Source organism: Mastigoproctus giganteus, chromosome 8 (genome assembly GCF_048544385.1).
Source record: "Mastigoproctus giganteus isolate SK-2022 chromosome 8, ASM4854438v1, whole genome shotgun sequence".
Classification (NCBI taxonomy): Eukaryota; Metazoa; Arthropoda; class Arachnida; order Uropygi; family Thelyphonidae; genus Mastigoproctus; species Mastigoproctus giganteus.
Window position 1 is genome coordinate 68,647,727 of NC_143582.1, and position 19,269 is coordinate 68,666,995.

Consider the following 19,269-nt stretch of genomic DNA (forward strand, 5'->3'; position numbering starts at 1 on the left):
ACTCTGTTGATACTTATGAAATGCTGAGTCCGTACGTATCTCATTAATACTTCAAAAAATATTAAGCAACTTAAAAATGACATTGTCCGCAATGCTATTAATATTCAGGCACCTTTTGAGAGGTCACCACACGCGTGCTCGAGTCCACACTTGATTAGAGTTCTAACTTGATTAATGTCGGGATGTGCTGGAAGCAGACGTGTCTGTAATGACTACAGCATTCCATAAAATGGTTTTACTGGGAGCTGCCAACTTATATTCCGAAGGCATTATTTACCGAACTAACCTTTATTTTTTTATATCAATGTATTTTACATTACATTTTACAAGTATTTTGTTATCAAAATATTTAAAGTTAAAGCCTGTCATACAGATAAAATTCCACTGACCGTTGTTTTTCTTCTTCAGGATTATTTTCATAGGCTGAAGGACTCCTATTGATACTGGCATTATACAGGTCACCCTGGTTCCAAAATATATACCCCGGTTTCATGTTTTTATGGGCACGGTCAATACTCTAAGGAAAGTTAGAAAATATTTTATTATAATTATAATATATTGTATAAAATGGGCGTAGATATAACTGCAGTTTTAGAACACTTACCATTACGATTCATGAAAAATAAAATGCTAGCAATTAAAATTGTACATGGTTAATTAAAATAGTGAAAGAATGCACCACATAAAAATACATCCACACAAATTCCGACTAAATAGCTATTTTACCTGCTTTGTACAAATACATTAGTAGGTATATAAGACAAAGTAGTGAATTACATTCAGTTTTATCTGTTAATTTTCAATGCCTTAATTGAAATTCTCCGTTTCTCAGTTCATTCTGAGTTGTTCTTTTTTAGTGGCACGGTACGCAGGTAAATCGAAATGGAGAATAGTGAGAAAATAAGCACTTTAACCTTCGGCGGCATAACCTGCCTGTTTGAATTTGTGTTCCCTCATGTTTGTGGTTTGAGCAACAGGAAGAATCCCATCAGCATTGAGCTTGCTTAATCCATTCAAACCGCTAAAGACCTCAGTCAGATCACCTCGCAGATGCCTTGTATCGAGACGTTGCAATTTGCAGAACCGAAGCCTTTCTTGGTAAGAGCACCTTACCATACCAAATATATATATATATATATATATATATATATATATATATATATATCTTTGTTCTACTCACCAATCTGGTTGCCCTTCTTTGTACTCGTTTCAGCAGCTCCACATCCTTCCTAAAATGATGCTCCCAGACCTGTATGCAGTACTCAAGATTGTGGCCTTATCCCTGCTAGCAAATTTCGTGTATATCATTGATAAAATCCCATGAGCTGTCCTGGCAGCTGTCTACACTGTCAGAGAACTCCATATCTGACTGCACAACTACCCTCAGGTCTTTTTCATTTTCCACTAGCTCTCGTAGGTAGCACGGTTGGTAGGATCGCCGCCCCCCCCATACTGGTGGAAAACAACTGAGTTCAAATATCGACGATGACGGGAGGAATTTTTATGGGTCTTTTTCATAACGTGTCGGAGTTATTCGGTCAGGCAAGAGTAGCATGGTTTTTATCCGGGAAACTCGAGTTTTTCGTCCAGCAAACAGAAGATCAACCTCAGAACACAATTTACAGACAAGATACGGGGAGCAATATGGCCTTAGTCGCTGATGCTACTAAAAATCCTTCAACAACATTTTACACTATCTTGAGTGTAGTACCACAGAGCCAGTACGTTATTCAGGGGGTTACTGCTACCGATATGCAGTACTTTGCATTTATCAGTGTTAAACGTTGGTTGCCATATCTCATCCCATCAGCCTAATCTTTCTATATCTAATCTATAGTAATAATAGTAAATAAATTTAATGAATTTGAAGTGCTGGTCAAGACATCAAAGGCGGATATTAGAGATGGGGTGTCACACAGATATAAGCAGTGCAGAATTGGAATTTGGGAGTACAATATGTACAGATAGAAAGGAAAGGAGGAGGGGTTATGCTGTTAGTTAAGAAACACAAAATCGAAGGAAGTGTATTCAATTGATATAGATGGTCAGTGCAGTGTTGAGTCAGTTTGGTGTGATGTAAGAACTGGGAAAGCAAAAATGAGAGTAGGCAGAAGCGAATTAAGGTCGGTTGAGGCCCCGGGTGCAGAAGAAAATATTGGGTCCCTTAAAAAAAGAGAGATAGGGAAAATAAAAATACATGTTAACCATTTTTTTAAATAAATAAAAAGTATTATGTACTATTCATGTTTTATTTCCAACAAAATTTGAATATAATATATGTATAATATTATATTCGCGTCTTTTTTCAGCGCCTGATAGATGTCGTTTCATTTTTCTAGCTACCATTGGTAGCCTATCAGTGAAAAGAAAAATATAAAATTTAAGTCTAAATGATTAGAATACTAGAGAAGAGATGATTTTTCGTTATAGTGCAATAAATTAATGATGAATTAAAATTCAAAAATTATTCATAAACTACAAAAATGACGTAACAACAGGAATTAATTTTATCTTAATATAATTTCAACAATATACGATATACGCGTATTTGGGTATATTGTAAGTCTGCACTGCAGGAGAACCTTTGTAAGTACAAAGGAGCAAATTCTATTCCTCTGATCAGCGGTAGCGCAGCCGCGCGGGGCCTATGCTCATAGTATGTGTATAGTATGCAGCGTAATAATGAAATTAAGCGAATATAAACATGCTATCAAGTTTTACCTCCGATTGTAAACTTGTACGTAATTAAAATTGCGCATATGAAACCAAACTTGGTGTCATTAGAAAAAAAGTGTAAAGTTGGGGTTTTGAGGGGCAAGTCGGGGCTCAGAGCGCGCCCGCGGTTAAATCCGCCTCTGGTTGTAAGGTATGTTGGTGTCCAACGGCTTCTGGGATTTCTCCCATCTCCGCGGTTGTGCGTTGTATCGGGTCACAGATTTGAAAGTGTGTTGGGTCATGTGCAGTATATTGTGTTGTGCCCTTTGTTCTTGGCGCATTATGACCCGCGCCATTAAACCTCGATACAAACCAAATCAAACCCTTTGTTCTTCCGGTCTATTAGCAGCGAAGACCCTAGTGGGACCCGACGTTACCACACCATGCCACGAGGAGGCTGACTGGGTCCTGCCACCTACTCTCCTGGGATTTCAGTGGCTAAGACCAGATTTGAGAATGAAATGATCGCTGTTTCTTGAGCAACGGTTGTAATTTTAACAGTTAGTCGGTCTCAGGCATAGATAGCAAGGTTTTTTTCCTCCAGAAAACAGGCAAATCGACCAGAGAACACACGCAATTTACAGACAAAATAAATATTGGTAGATGCAATTTACAGAGGACCCTAATATCATAATTTTTGTAATTTTAGCAGAGAGTAGGTTGTTCGCTGATAACTTGTTCTGGGGCCTAATAGGTCGGGCAATAATTTCGATAGGGCATGAAAAAAAAAAAAAAAAAAAAAAACGTTGTGTAAGAGAAAACTAAGGTAGGGAGACAGAAGACTGGAAACAGAAGGGACAGGCTCTGCAGACAATGCTGCTTGGCGCTTATATAAGCGTCACGTATTAGATGACGAGGCACTTGGCCAATATGCAAGCGTCACGTGTTAGATGACGAGGCACTTGGTCAGTATGCAAGCGTCACGTGTTAGATGACGAGGCACTTGGCCAATATGTAGGCGTCACGTGTCAGATGACGAGGCACTTGGCCCCTATACATGCGTCACCTGTATAGGGGTTAAGATCTGTATACAGTACTCAAGGTGTAGCCTGACCATTGCCTCCTTGTCCCTGCTAGAAAAATTCTGTATATCATTGAGAAGACACCATGGGCTACTCTTGCACTGCTCAGAAAACTTCAAGAATAATTCCTCATGTGTGAATGTAGATGCAAAATATTACTTTAGTTTGTTAGCTACCTGAGTAGAATCCTCAACAGTTGAACCATCGATATCAAGTGGACCAATCTGATTCATCCCCTTCCTTCTAGAATTTACATAAGTAAAGAACTCTTTGCTGTTTTTCTTTGCATCCTTTGCCAAAGATTTCTCGTAATTTGCCTTTGCCTGCCTAACCTCCTTTGTGGCTTGGTTACAGACCAGCTTATATCTATCATAGGCTTCTGTGTCACCTGTTAATTTATGTATCCCATGCATTTTGTTTCTCTACCACATGTCTAATTAGTTCATCTGACATCTATTTAGGTTTAAATCTTGAACAATATTTCTTAGTTGGTAAGAAAAGCATAGTAGCTTCCAAGATTATTTCTTTGAATGCTTCCCATTTTGAATTTGCTGTTGGTAACGTCATCAGTTAGTCCCACCGTATAGAATTTAAATACTGTCTCAGACCACCATAGTCACCTTTACGAAAGCGAAACCCCTTAACCCCTGATTGTAGTTACCTCTTTGAGTAAATCCCACTTCAGCACACTGTGATCACTGCCACCTAGTGGTTCCTTTATCTGCAGATTCTTAATGCATGAATAATCACTACTGATAATTAGATCAAGAGTATTACTCTCGAACGTGCTGCTGTAGAAAAGAATCATTCAATAAATCCACAAACGACTTGCTAGTATGTGAGTGACCAATCCACAAATTCCAGTCAATCTCTGGAAAATTAAAATCCTCCATTATAAGACACTCTGATTTTCTAGCCCACTCTATTTCTCTGCACAATTGCTCATTATACTCATCAGATTCATTAGGCCTATAACACGCACCTACTCCCATTTTCTCTTTCCCATTGCTTATCTCACACCAAACACTCAACGTTGCATTGTTCACCAACTTCAATTGGATGCACTTCCTTAGATTTTGTGTTTCTTTACTAACAGCATAACCCCTCCTCCATTCCTGTCCTGTCTATTCTTTCTGTACACATTGTATTCCCCAAATTCCAATTCTGCACTGCTTATGACTGTGTGACACCACGTCTCTGATATCCCAACAGTATCTGACTTTGATGTCTCGACTAGCACTTCAAGCCCATCAAATTTATTAACTATACTCCTAGCAATGGTGTACACACAAGTATACATACACCTGCTTCTACTCTTGGTTACCCTAACACAGCCTTTATTTACTTGTTCCACTGTGTCTCCCAGCAGTCCTGGAAATCCCCATTGCCTTGCATTTCAATAGAAGCAGTGCAAGAATCACTTTCACCTCTGCCAGCGGCTACTGTTAATCTATTAGTCCGTTTTATCTCCCCCCCCCCCCAAGCTAGCAGTTTTCCGACCCACGTAACTCTGCCTCGATAGCATCAGCAAACAAATATTCTTGCACTCTTTCTATTTAAGTGTATCCCATCCCTGTAGAAGCAGTCTCTCCTGTTAACAAGCAGAGACCAGGCTGGGAAAAGTTTTACCCCTTGAGCCTTGCACAATCTCTCCAGGGCCGAATTGATCGACAAGGCTCTCATTATATAATCCCTCCTATCATGCCTGGGCAGTATTGCAGACACTTTCAAATTCAACCCTAACAACATTGACCTTTACTTGTTAATTAATTCCGCCGGTCTTCTACTCTTAATATTATTAGTTCCAACGTGTACAACAATATCGTCCTTTGTGCCCTTAAAAGATGATATCTGCTGTACGTCATCAACCTTTGCCCCTGGCAGACATACCCTGGTTCTGTTCCACCTATTAAGTTATTAAGGTTCTACGTATATTAAGTAGTAACCTACAAAATTTCTAGCCAAATTAAAAACAAAATAACGAGTGTGACTAGGACTATAAAGCTACTTATAGAATGCGATTTAATATGTCAATTAAATCAATAAAACGGCAAAATTCTTCAAAAACTTATCCGTGTCATTGAGCTGAAAATTCTTCGACTAGCGCGTCGATACTCTCGTCCCCGTGCGTACTTCTTGTATCACTTCAGTAACTGAGTTGCCCTTATTACGCTGTCAGCGTCACAAGGAGTGCGAAGCTGACTGTAAAATAATTGAAATTTTAAAAAATTGCTGTGACATTCACATGAGTTCTGGAAATGTCCAACTTGTGCACTTAAAACATGTATCTACCCTCCTATTTATATAGCATTACATGCCACTCTCTGAATTACCACGATGGCTGTGTTTTGGATACCGATTCCAAATATCCTCCAATTTCAGTGCTCTTTAATGATTGTTGATTATTGCTGGACACTTTTCCACACAAAAGTCATCCGTGGCTGAAGTGGCCATAATCCTTTGACCAAGAAATTCTTTCAGCAGAATTTCTTGGTCAGGTTTTAACGAAATTAATTAATTTCGTTAAAACATTGGCTCATCAATATCGTGACATGGAACACCATAATTCTATATGAAATGCATGCAAGGGTTCTTCAAAAACGGTTTGGGTTTCATAGACCTCTAGATGTGATTATGTTGATTGTTTGCATAATCAGGCAAATTAAACCATGCCCTGTCAGAGAAAAATCATAATGTACCTACGTAGGTCAGGGCTTTTGAGAATTTATTTAATTTTGCCGTTGAATCTTAACATCTTTAAAACAGTAATGTATCTGTACAAATTAAGTAAAAAATCAGTGGTAAAAATTAACAGAAATTTGCAGAGCACCTTGAGTGCGTTTTCGAAAACCCTGTATAGTTCTGAATCTTGGATATACAGTAGCTTAATTCGTATTCAAATGTTAATGTATCAGGAAAACCTCATTGAAGGCGTCTTTTTCCTTTTTCTCTCCTTTCATTAATATCTAGGGTGCAGTATTTATTTCATTACCTGTAAAATTTCACAACCATTTCCGAATCGTATCCTTAGTTTGTCAGATTATTTTCGTTCTTAGACGACCCTGAATGCGATATACCTCTAAGACTATGTTTTTTAGTTGCTCCATGAACAATAAAACTCCATCTTCTATACTTATTTATGACTTCTGTGAAGAATTTTCGAGTGAAAAATGAATTTCAGTTAATTTTTTCTTTTTAATATTTTAACACTAGTTTTGCGCCTCTGTGTTTTCTTGTAATCATCATCATTACTAGTTTCTCGAAAACGACGTATCAAATGATGAGTAGTAGATCACTAGGCGCTTCCTTGTTTGGAAATAATTCTTGTATTGCATAGTGGTACTGCTTGTAAAGCTGAAACATGAAAAAGAATGCTCAGAGGTGAGCAAGCGATCTTCTTGATCACAGGATGCTCCGTCTGAAGTTAAAACGGTAATGAGAATCGTTAAATGAAAGCAAGACCAGTTTGCAGGGCCTAACTCAATTCGTAACAGAATCGTGACTTACTCAATACACCTGTAAAAAAATTAAAATTTGTATATTTAACTCCAATCATATGATTTCTTTTTAAATGACACCCACCTATAGAATGTGTGCTCTGTTAGCAGACTGCTAGTTCAGCCAGTGCTTTGCGGATCGGAGCACAATCTCTGACTATGGATCACCAACCAGTATGGTCAGACGGCATACTCATCATTCCCTAGTATGGTAACTAACCAGTATGGTGTCTAACCCTGCTGATTGGTCATCCCTAGTCTGAGATTGTGCCTCAACTCCTTACCTTGCATAGGCGGAGGGCGAAACGCGATACTGATACCAACCACGTCTCCGCAAAAAACTGATCCTGTTGAACATCGCTGTAGAAACTGTGCATTTGTAACCATATACAGTGTAATTATTAAATAGTATTCATATGAGACGTTACAGTTACAAGGTAGGTCTCTTTTTATATTGCTGATGACACCCCCCTGCAAAACCTGCCGTCTCAGGGTGAAGTGTAGACTTCTATCTCATGTAAATAAAAAAAATATATTTTTCGAAATAGTGAGCGATGAGACATCCCTTTGCCACTAGTATGGGTGAAATAAGACGCACGTGGGCGTAAGTAAGATATGACAAATGTTTCTCCAACCGTAGAAAATATTCAGTATCAGGATTAGTACTGGCAACATGATGCAAGGAACCAGAGGATATACAGCACCACCAACAACAACAAAAAAAAAACAAACTTATTTAATTTGTCCATTTTTTCCATTAAGTTTATCCAAACTACCTACTTCCACAACACTTGGTGGAAGTTTATTCCAACAATCCGTTAGTTAGTCTCTCTCTCTCTCTCTCTCTCTTTTTTTTTTTTTTTTTTTTTTATTTATCTCTCAAGTGTGTCGTTTGAGAAAGAGCAACTATGCCATCAGCATTTAGTTTACGTAAATTTTTTAAAGCCTTATACACCTAATTTAGGTCACCACGCAGATGCTTAGTTTCATTAAAGTAATTTTCATTAAACTTCTTATTGGGCGAGGTCAATGCAGATTTTCTGACCACACGACACGAAGTGTCCACTGTTATTGGAAGCTGTTAAACGAAAATGTAACAAAAATTTTTGGTGCTGGGAATGTTCCATTTTATTCCATAGGGAGGTTCTCTGCATAATAGCACAGCGGCGCACTCAAAATTTGCACCGGTAAACCTCTTATAGATAGAAGAGCGCAGCTGTTAACATCCATATTTTCTATAATCAGCTTGTGGTGAACTTAAAATTGTTTTTTTTTTAACACTAGAAATACCAATGCCTTTTTGTGAAGTTTGATTTCGTATATCTTTGTAGTTTGAGATTAAAAATGAAAAAATGAATTCCTGCAAACGGAAATGATATAAAAATTGCCAGTTAAAACGTTGTTTAAAATGGCAATTTTTGCCACTAGTATGGGTGAAATAAGACGAACGTGGGCGCAAGTAGGATATGACAAATGTTTCTCTAACCGTAGAACAAATTTAGTATCAGGATTAGTACTGGCAACATGATGCAAGGAACCAGAGGATATACGGCACCACCAACAACAAAAAAAAAAAAAAAAAAAAAAACTTATTTAATTTGTCCATTTTTTCCATTAAGTTTATCAAAACTACCCACTTCCACAACACTTGGCGGAAGTTTATTCCAACAATCCGTTAACTCTCTCTCTCTCTCTCTCTCTCTCTCTCTCTCTCTCTCTCTCTCTCTCTCTCTCTCTCTCTCTCTCTCTCTCTCTCTCTCTCTCTCTCTCTCTCTCTCTCAAGTGTGTCGTTTGAGAAAGAGCAACTATGCCATCAGCATTTAGTTTACGTAATTTTTTTAAAGCCTTATACACTTCATTTAGGTCACCACGCAGACGCTTAGTTTCCGGAGATTGCAATTTACAGAACCAATCTTTCTTTATTTATTACTCTATTTGAAGTATTTTCTTGGTAAGAATATATCCTTTTGTGCTCCCAAATGATCTTGTTGTTTGTTTCTGCGCCCTTTCCAGCAGATGCCGCATGTCCTACCTAAAATGAAGTCTCCAATCGTGTATACAATATTCCAGAGATTCATGAAACATGAATCTCTGGAATATTGGAATATCTTACAATCATGAATCTAGCCGTTTCATGATTGTAAGATAATCACCTCTTTATCCCTGCTGGCAAAGCTTCTGTATATTATTGACAGAACCCCACGGGTTGTCGTAGCAGCCTGTTAGCACTTCTTGGAGAATTTCATGTGAGATTGTACAATTACTCCTAATTTTTTTTTTTTCCTTAACTAGCTTGAGTTTGGTGCTATCCAAACGGTATCATGTTCTGAGATTGCTGGTACACAAATGCAGTACCTACCTTGCGTTTATTAATATTAAAACGCATTTTTACCTAAGGATATAGAGAAAATAAAATTGTGTGCAAGGTTGGTTCCTCGTAGCCCGACACCACAAAAGTGTGCGAGCCACGACAAAAATTAACATGCAAGAATTTGCATGGACGTAAGGAACTAAGTTTTCTTCACGTGTACATAAAAAAAAAAAAAAAAAAAATTACATGAATAACTACTGATTAAAAAAAAAAAAAAAAATCAGCCCTAGAATTTTCAGGCATGTCTTGTACTGTATCACAGAATGGGTAGCAATAAAGAGCTCCTTGGTCAATATAGGACCGAAAAAGGAGTCTCGATCTCGTTTGTGAAATTAATTACTTATTTTGCCTATGGCAATTTGTTAAGGAACAGGTTTGTACATAATGCTGTAATTCAGTGGGTGAGTTGAAAGTCTGTGAAAAAGACATTTGTGCTTATCAGTTGTATTTGTAAAATATCCACACATAGGCTATCCTGAGCAAAGAAGTGCTAAATGATCTCGCTATGCAATTGCTCAGCATGTCAAATTTTAATGCATTTCCTTCCAAGCAGACATTACAACTTATAGGAGTGATATAATCTTATGCTGGCGAAATATCTGAAATGTGCAAAGGTTTTGATAAATTATAATATTCATTAATTAATATTTTGAAAATAGTTTTTGCTATGAGCACTAATAAATAAAAAATAAATTTTCTGTTTATACTTCGGGACGACCAAACGGTCAGAGGAGTTCACAAGATAGACTGAATACAAGAAACAGCACCATATTCAGCAGTCACGGGCTTTTGAACCCCGGTCACTCAAGGCACGTGTACTTATGCACCCGCGCGCCTGACCACTAGGCTACAACTAGTCATTATATTATAATAATATTCCTAATAATTGCACATAAGATGGTATTGTTATATCAAAGAGAAGTTTTGTCATTTTTTTTAAAAATAACTTATATATTCAGTTATTCTAAAGTCTTTAAACCCGTTCGGCACTTACAATAGGCCAAACCGCATTCGCCATCTCCTAGTTACGCTTCTGCACACAATATATACACATGGGTACATTTCTGTGGGGGACATGTTAAAACTTTTGTGGGAGAAATGCTGGATTTTAGACAACTGTGTAATTTTGCTAAAATTTCGGTAGTAGTAGTAAGTGGCCACTCGCCTCTCCATTCTGATATCCATTAATTTACCTGTACTTGTGCATTTTTTAAAAAAGAAATCAAGTTGTCAAGTTTTATTCAGCAAAAGAAAGCTGAATAAAACTTGACCACAGCTGAAGGAAGAACTGCGTGAACTTCCAAAAGCTGCTGTTGCGTATTTTTTACACAACAGAAGTAAACTTACAAAAGCTACTATTATTTAATATCATATATAATTTTATCATCTTTAATTGGCACATACACATGTAATTATGTTACACTTTTTTATGTTACACGATTATGTTACACTTTTTTAGCAAAACGGTCACTTGCATATATAGAAAGCTGAATATATTTTCATTATGTATTTCATTCATGAAATATTTTTTTGCTGTGAGCACTAATTCTCATGTCTACTTTTTGTCGCAATCGACGTAAATAGTGTATGTTAGGGTGACCAGATCTTGATGGCCACTTCCGAGGAAAAATTAGTTTAAAGCCAAAATTCTGGAACAATTTAGAAAAAAAACCCGGGACAATTAAGACTTGGCAATGTATTTCTAAAAATGAAAAACAATTATTTATAGTAGAGAAAGTATAATTTAATATATCGTAAAAATAATTACATTTAATATGCTTGAAGAATAATTAAACAGTATTCAAATAATAAAATAAGAAGATAAAGGTTTTGCTCAATAATATTTTGCTAAGTAAATTGGATTTAGTAAATTTTCATTAAATTTCTTATTGGGCGAGGTCAATGCAGAGTTTAACACCGATTTTCTGACCACCCAACGCGAAGTGTCCACTGTTATTGGAAGACGTTAAACGAAAATGTAACAAAAATTTTTGGTGCTGGGAATGTTCCATTTTATTCCATAGAGAGGTTCTCTGCAGAATAGCACAGCGGCGCACTCAAAATTTGCACCGGTAAACCTCTTATAGATAGAAGAGCGCAGCTGTTAACATCCATATTTTCTATAATCAGCTTGTGGTGAACTTAAAATTGTTTTTTTGAACACTAGAAATACCAATGCCTTTTTGTGAAGTTGATTTCGTATATCTAGTTTGAGATTAAAAATGAGAAAATGAATTCTTGCAAACGGAAATGATATAAAGAAATTGTTTAAAATTTTAGAAAATCGGGACATTTAGGCAGTCCGAAAAAAAAAAAAAAAAAAAAAAAATCAGAACAGTGGGACAAAACACTGAAAACCAGTACAATCCGGGGAAATCGATACTTCTGGTCACCTAGTCTATACTAATGTAATTAAAGAGACTTTCCACATACCGTAATTATTCCGTCAATGTAGGCATTAAAGGTTTGCTTGATGAATCCCTGGGAAGGGACTATATAAAGTACATACTGTAGGAAGCCGCCAGGTCCGGAATGGGTGTGGGTACCACTGATACATACGTTCTGTTCTGTATAAAGATCTCCATATTTTTCTTTTAATCGCTTCACTACCTGAAATGTGAATAAAGTTAGTTATTTATTATAAATTATTTATTTATTATTATATATAATATATATGTAGGTTAGTGCAAATGCATCATTTTAACATAGCTATCTACCAAAGTAGTTTAATTAATTAAATTGGCATCGTTTTGTTTATATCTCATATTGTGACTGCCTTCACAACGAGTTGCCATCGTATTGTACTACCTTGAATAAATAACACTTCACCAGTGGAGAGAAGACTATTGTTATTTATTCTCAGCGGATACCACCACCCAGACTGTACCTTTTCAAAGCTTGTTGACTTCTCTTCGGTGGGTGGGCAGGTACCCTGGTGTTGCAATAGTGACAACCCAGTTATGAAATATAACTTCACAATATGAGAGATGCCGGATGGTGCGTAGTGATATAGACTATAAAGTATTTAAGGGCAAAGGCCGCATGTTACGAGGTAGAATGACTAATATGTAGATTAGTGCAAATGCATCATTTTAACATAGCGATGCCAATTTAATTAATTAATTTAACTACTTTAGTAGATAGCTATGTTAAAAATGATGCATTTGCACTAACCTACATATCAGTCATTCTACCTCGTAGCATGAGGCCTTTGCCCTTAAATACTTTACAGTCTATATCACTGCGCACCATCAGGCATCTCTCATATTGTGAAGTTATACTGCATAACTGGGTTGTCACTATTGCTTGTTTGTTATTTGGTTTTTCGGAGCATTAGCAACTAAGGCCATATTGCTCCGGGGATATGCGGTGGTAATTCCCTGATCTTTCAGCATCCTCCGTATTTGGTGGTCACGGGCTCGAACCCCGTTCTAATCAAGAAGCGTGTGCTCCTGCTCACCTGGCTACGGAGGCGCCTGTCACTATTGCAACACCAAAGTACCTGCCCACCCACCGAAGAGAAGCCAACAAGCTTTGAAACGGTGCCGTCTGGGTGGTGGTGGTATCCGCTGAGAATAATTAGTCTTCTCCACTGGTGAAGTGTTATTTATTCGAGGTAGTACAACACCATGGCAACTCGTTGTGAAGGCAGTCACAATATGAAATATAACCAAAAACGATGCCAATTTAATCAATTAATTTAACTACTTTGGTAGATAGCTATGTTAATATGATGCAGTTGCACTAACCCACATATTAATCATTCTACCTCGTAGCATGAGGTAGAACACTTTACAGTATATATAATATATTAATTATTATATAAGTTATTTATTAATGTGCAAAAAACACACTAGTATTCACTAGATCTTGAATACAGTGAATGGCTAGCTACTATTTTGAATTTATTATTTTTTTTTTTCAGAAATAATACATACCTATAAGTCTTCCAATTTAGTGAAGTTTTTCGAGAATCGAGTTTCTTCTGGCTTTCCGATAATAATTTAATTTTTTTTTTTTTTTTGATTCTTGAAGTTGGTTATTTTTCATATACGCTGGTGTGTTATGCCTTTTGCATGAGTATTCATTTCTGAACCATTTACAAATGGTATTTCTTGAGTATTTAACTCATACATTACTAAACTTATTTCTATAACTAAGTATCATTTTACAAATTATAAAGTCAAGAACGGAATTCCGTAGAGTTGAGCAACATAAACTCACTCATTTCGTTGAGTATTGCGTATAAATTCTACATCAGTAAACATTTATCCGGGATTTAAAAAAAAAAAAAATCTTCATTTTAATACAAGTCTTATTTTCAAAAATTAAGGCGGTGGCGGCGACACATGCAGCACCCTCTTAAAGTTTAATATTCTATAGATAAAATTGTGTACTTAAAGACACTATTACATTATCTGTAAAAACGAGTGTGATATTGCATTATTCTGTAATATTAATGTGGTATTGAGTCATCTTATTTATAAAAGCATCCACCTGCTGCTCTATGGTATATACCCAGCGGTATGGTATATACCCAGTTAACTACAAAGAAGGAAACCGTAATTATTTATCTTGAGAGGAGGGCCTTTCTGGTCTACAAATTATAGTAAAAGTTGGCCAGTCCTGTGTCAAGGTTACTTAAAAAGAAACGTGAGAGCGGAGATGCCAAAAGAAAATCTGGAGCCGGACTGAAACAGAAAAGTACTGCAGCACATATACTATACTATACATGTCTCCATGATCATCGTTCAAGTTTTACAGACGTAAAATCCATGTGGAAGGGAACATTCTTGGGTAAATGCAAATGAAAGAATTTTCTGACGAAGACTTATATGGCCTGAAATCATATCGACCTCGTAAGACGCCTTTATTGACAAAAATCCATGAGTTAAAGACCACTGACCTGGGCTAATTGGACAATTGAGTAATGGGAATCTGATGAATTCAAATTCAACATCCACGGATCGGATGGTAAATGCTACATTCGGCTCAGATCTAACGAAGCTTATCACCCTGACTTTATGCAATCAGCAGTCAAGTTTCTATTGGGCTAGATGGAAATAATAGCTTTAGGGATGCACTAAAGCTATTATTTCCATCTGCCTACTCCTTTGCACAACAAGCAAAGGAGTAGGCAGAATACATTTTACGGAATGGTACTGTTAACGGTGACGACTATAATTTTTTTTTCAGGAGACTCTTCTGCTCGTTATCAGACGCTTCTTCTGAAAAACATAAAATTGTTTTTCAACCTGACTTTCCACGCTGCACGTAGTACAACATTATAATCATTTGATCCATTGTATGTAAATTTTTCAAGCAGACTGTTTTATCATTTTTGATTGTTTCATTATTAATTTTTTTATCTCTGGTGAAGATGTTCATACCAGACTGCAATATCCGACCTTTATAATGGCCAGGAAATAGTACCGATTGAAAACTGCTGGAGTGTTATGGGACAGAAAATTGCTGCTAAAAAAAGCAATCAAGCAATATAACATTGCAAGAAACCATTATGCATGTCTAGTACAACGAACTATTTTGGTACATTACATGCCAGACAGGTGCAAGGCGGTAGTTACAACTGGTGATGGGCCGGCAAAAAAAATGTGTTATTAAATAATTAATATTATCACAACCGTATTTCTTTGCTGCTAGTACCGATATATTGTTTTCCATCTTATTATGTAATGTTAATTTCAAACATCAATGAAAAGGCATTCATATGGCCTGCAGTGTATTTGTGTGATTAGTTGTAAGTAAATATGTCTAAATAGGTTTCCTTAATTTCTTTTCTTTTATAAAACGCATAATCATTTTCGCCAATGTAAAACAAATTTGAAGCAATAGGAGTAATTATTGCAATTTCAATATTTGTTTTGGGAGAAATTTACACTGATATAATTTGTGGCCGCTGCCGCCACTGTATAGCATAATTATCTATATTGTCCTTCTCTATATGAATTCTCTGTTGGGGCCAGTAATTTATTTACTGAATTAATAATAATAATATACTGGTGTGTTCCGTATTAAGTCTATATTGAATTCAGATTAATATAAAGGGATAGATTAATAAAAAAAATTAAATAAAACAGACGTGTTCAATCTGCCAATTTAGGAAAATTAAACAGAATTTTGAAAACTTTACATTTTAAACTTAATTAAATATATAAAAAATAATACAAAAAACAAGTTTTCAAAAACTCTGATAAAATATAAGGTGTGGTCTTTATCATTTTTTTAAATGAGGCATTTTATGTTGCAGGGGTAAAGGCCACACCTTATTTTTTCGGAATTAAGGTATATTTTTAAAAAAAACTTACTTGTTTTTTATATTATTTTTTATGAATAGAAATTTTCATACATTTTTTATAAATAAAGTGTGATTACGTCAAAAGAGATTGTTTAGAAAATTATATCCTTCTAATCGTATAAAAAGTGGGAAAAAGGTCCGAAGTCCGGGTCAGCTATAAATCCAGGTAACCATATATGAATGCAATGGCTGCACGGTACACCGCTTTGATAGATTTAGCTCAAATTTTGATAAAGCATTGTCATGCGAATTAGAAATATGTACAAAATTTCAGCCTTCTGTTTCTATTAGAAGTGATTGAAAAAAGCGATCGGCAGATTTGATGACAGAGCCAGTGACTTAATATAAGATATATAAAAAAAAAAACTGTAAATTAGTTTCTTTGTAAAAACAACTCATGTTAAAGCGTGTGTTCACCGTAAGAAATTTACGGTTTTCACATTTTGTTTTAGTAGATACAGTAATATCATGTTAAGGTGTTAGTTTTAAAACTATAGTAATATTTCAAAGTTTTTGCACAGGGTTCGCTTAGGTCTGCAGATTCCTCAGGTATCTAGGATACATGAATTTCCGGGCATGTCAATAATCTAGACCCTGTTGAATCGCACACTTCTCAGCCAATGTACAGATAGACGAAAGTCTAACAACCAGATTAAATGATTTAGACTGCTGATGATCTTGTTAGCTCAAACATCAACATATGCAATAACAAATAAATAAGAAATCTGGAACATTTGGTTTAAGAATAATTATGAACAAAACAATGATAATTGAATAAAACTCGCAACAAATAGAATAACAGTTTGAGCAGAATAATTGAGGAGGTTAATTAATACCTTTTACGTATATGGGATCAATCGTTGGCAAGCCGAAAGGTACCAGAGGATGGACAGTGAATAAAACATAAACAGCGTAAGTGGCATACAACATGATGTACGGAAGTCCGACGATATAAGTAATAGAAATAAAATTAGATTATTCAATAAAACGTGGTCTGTACAGATCAGAAACATTGATGCTGACCCAAAGGATTGCTAACATATCACAAGTATTATAAACAAATGCATGAGAAGAATAATAGAATACATTAGCCAGACAAATTGAGTAACAAAAGGCTATGGGAAAAGACAACAGATGCCAGTCAGAACTGAAATTAAAAAGGGAAATAGATTTATCATGTGTTAAGAAACGCAGGTAAAGTGATCGCAAGGACAGCACTGGAACCCACATGGCATGAGCAGAAGGAGTTTTTTTTTTTTTTAGGAGCATTAGCAACTAAGGCCATATTTCTCCGGGATATGCGGTGGTCATTCCCTGACCTTTCCTCATCCTCCGTATTTGGTGGTGACGGGCTCGAACCCCGGTCTAAGCAGAAGGAGTAGTCCTAGGATGACACTCTTGGACTGAAATAAAGAGAAGAGAAAGTAGAGTTTTAATTGATGGAGACCTACTGTGGAAGTCCTGTGCTTTAAGTATCTCCACATATTTTTTACTCTGTGCTTTAAGTGGAGTGAAGAGGTTTCAGTAAGTAGTAAGAATTTCGTCTTAAACTTTTATGTAACTTTGTCATTTTATTTTTCCTGGTGGCACCCCCGAGTTGTGGCCTTCGTGCAGCTGCACCATCCGTACCATCGTAATAGACTAGTCAGTGATGTATGCCAAGCATGCTATAGGATATTCTAGACAAATGTAGGAAGATAATTTACTTCTACTAATAATTTGGAAAATGTTTACTGTTCCGTTTATTAATTTCAATTAATAAAATCAGGCAGGAATATCCTATTACTCATTGGAAGGAGGCCATATTTGTTTCTGAGTTGATTATAATGTACTCATAATAAATTACTTACAGAAAATTTGCAGTTTTTTTAATGTTTAATTATTAGATAGTATGAATCAGAGCTGTAATAACTCAATATGTTCTACGTTGATAATAATATTAGTAAATAAATAAGAGGAGTTAACCTCAATATAGTACGTGGAACACTTCCGTATGATACCCTCCAGAAATTAAAACGGAAAAAACGAAAAAATCGACAACTTACCGGAACATTAAAGTAAAATATAAATAATTAAATAATCAATTTAACACAATTCAAAATCAATTTAAAACAATTAAAATTCAAATTAACGCAATTAAAAGAATCTAACGAAAATATTCAAAACGATTTTCCTTCCTTTCTTCCTTACTCTTCCTTACTTAAGGAAGGAAAATCGTTTTGAATATTTTCGTTAGATTCTTTTAATTGCGTTAATTTGAATTTTAATTGTTTTAAATTGATTTTGAATTGTGTTAAATTGATTATTTAATTATTTATATTTTACTTTAATGTTCCGGTAAGTTGTCGATTTTTTCGTTTTTTCCGTTTTAATTTCTGGAGGGTATCATACGGAAGTGTTCCACGTACTATATTGAGGTTAACTCCTCTTATTTATTTACTAATGTTTAATTATAGACTGATTAGCACATGAAGTGCTGGCCCGATCATAATAATCAAATAATAGCAGTATTTGTTTCTGTAATTGAATTAAGGTTTTCAACTTTTATGAACTTCGGGAACAAATCCCATTAGCTTTTCAATTTTATTGATAACAAAATACGCTTCCTGAACATCTTTTTTGTACTGTTCTAATTCGAATAATTGCCTTTCAACGCTCTTCGGAAAACACAGGCTCGTGTTTATTTTATCACCTTCAGCAAGGTATTATGCGAGGGAGTAGGAAGAGCATCTGGTATTTGTATTGATATCACCCATTCAAATATTAGTAAACGGAAAAATAATATGAAAGTCTATAAAGCACAAATTAACTACATAGCGACATATGTAGTAGTAACATACTACATATAACGATAACAAACTCTTTAGTGATGCATTGAAATTAGAAACCAAAATTGTTTTCGGTGAAAGACGAACTTCAAACCGTGGCTATGTTTCCAGTTCGCCTTTCATATCAAATGTCTTTTAATTTGACCCCTTGATATGTGTGCTTCCAACTAGATCTTATGTATAGCTTAGCTTAATGTGCTTCCAACTAATAATAATAAGATTCTTTATTAACATAAATTTTATACAATAATGATTCCGTACACAGAAATCCAGAGGAATCTTACAATTCGTTGTTTATACAAGTGATTTTGTTTTATAATAGAAAAAAATAATGATAAACAAATAAATAAATAAATAAAATAATAATAATAACTAAATAATAATTAATAGATAAAAGCAAATATGATAACCAAAATGTAAAAATGAATGAAGTAGTAATTACAGCGAAAAAGAACTACAAGTTTAGCAGAACATGAAATGAGATCGCCTAACTAAGATCGGCACTCACATAAATGTCCTT

General features: G+C 35.5%; 1 protein-coding gene across 1 annotated transcript in view; it reads right to left on the reverse strand.

Annotated features, from left to right (window-relative positions):
• The window catches only part of LOC150081599 (neutral ceramidase B-like), a 178,738-nt gene that overhangs the window by 93,344 nt on the left and 66,125 nt on the right, over positions 1-19,269 (reverse strand). The window contains exons 3-4 of the mRNA XM_090380565.1: positions 12,039-12,215; positions 390-517 (exon numbers count right to left, since the gene is read on the reverse strand). Coding sequence (XP_090236691.1) covers positions 390-517; positions 12,039-12,215 — 305 coding nt within the window. The remainder of the gene's footprint in view (positions 1-389; positions 518-12,038; positions 12,216-19,269) is intronic.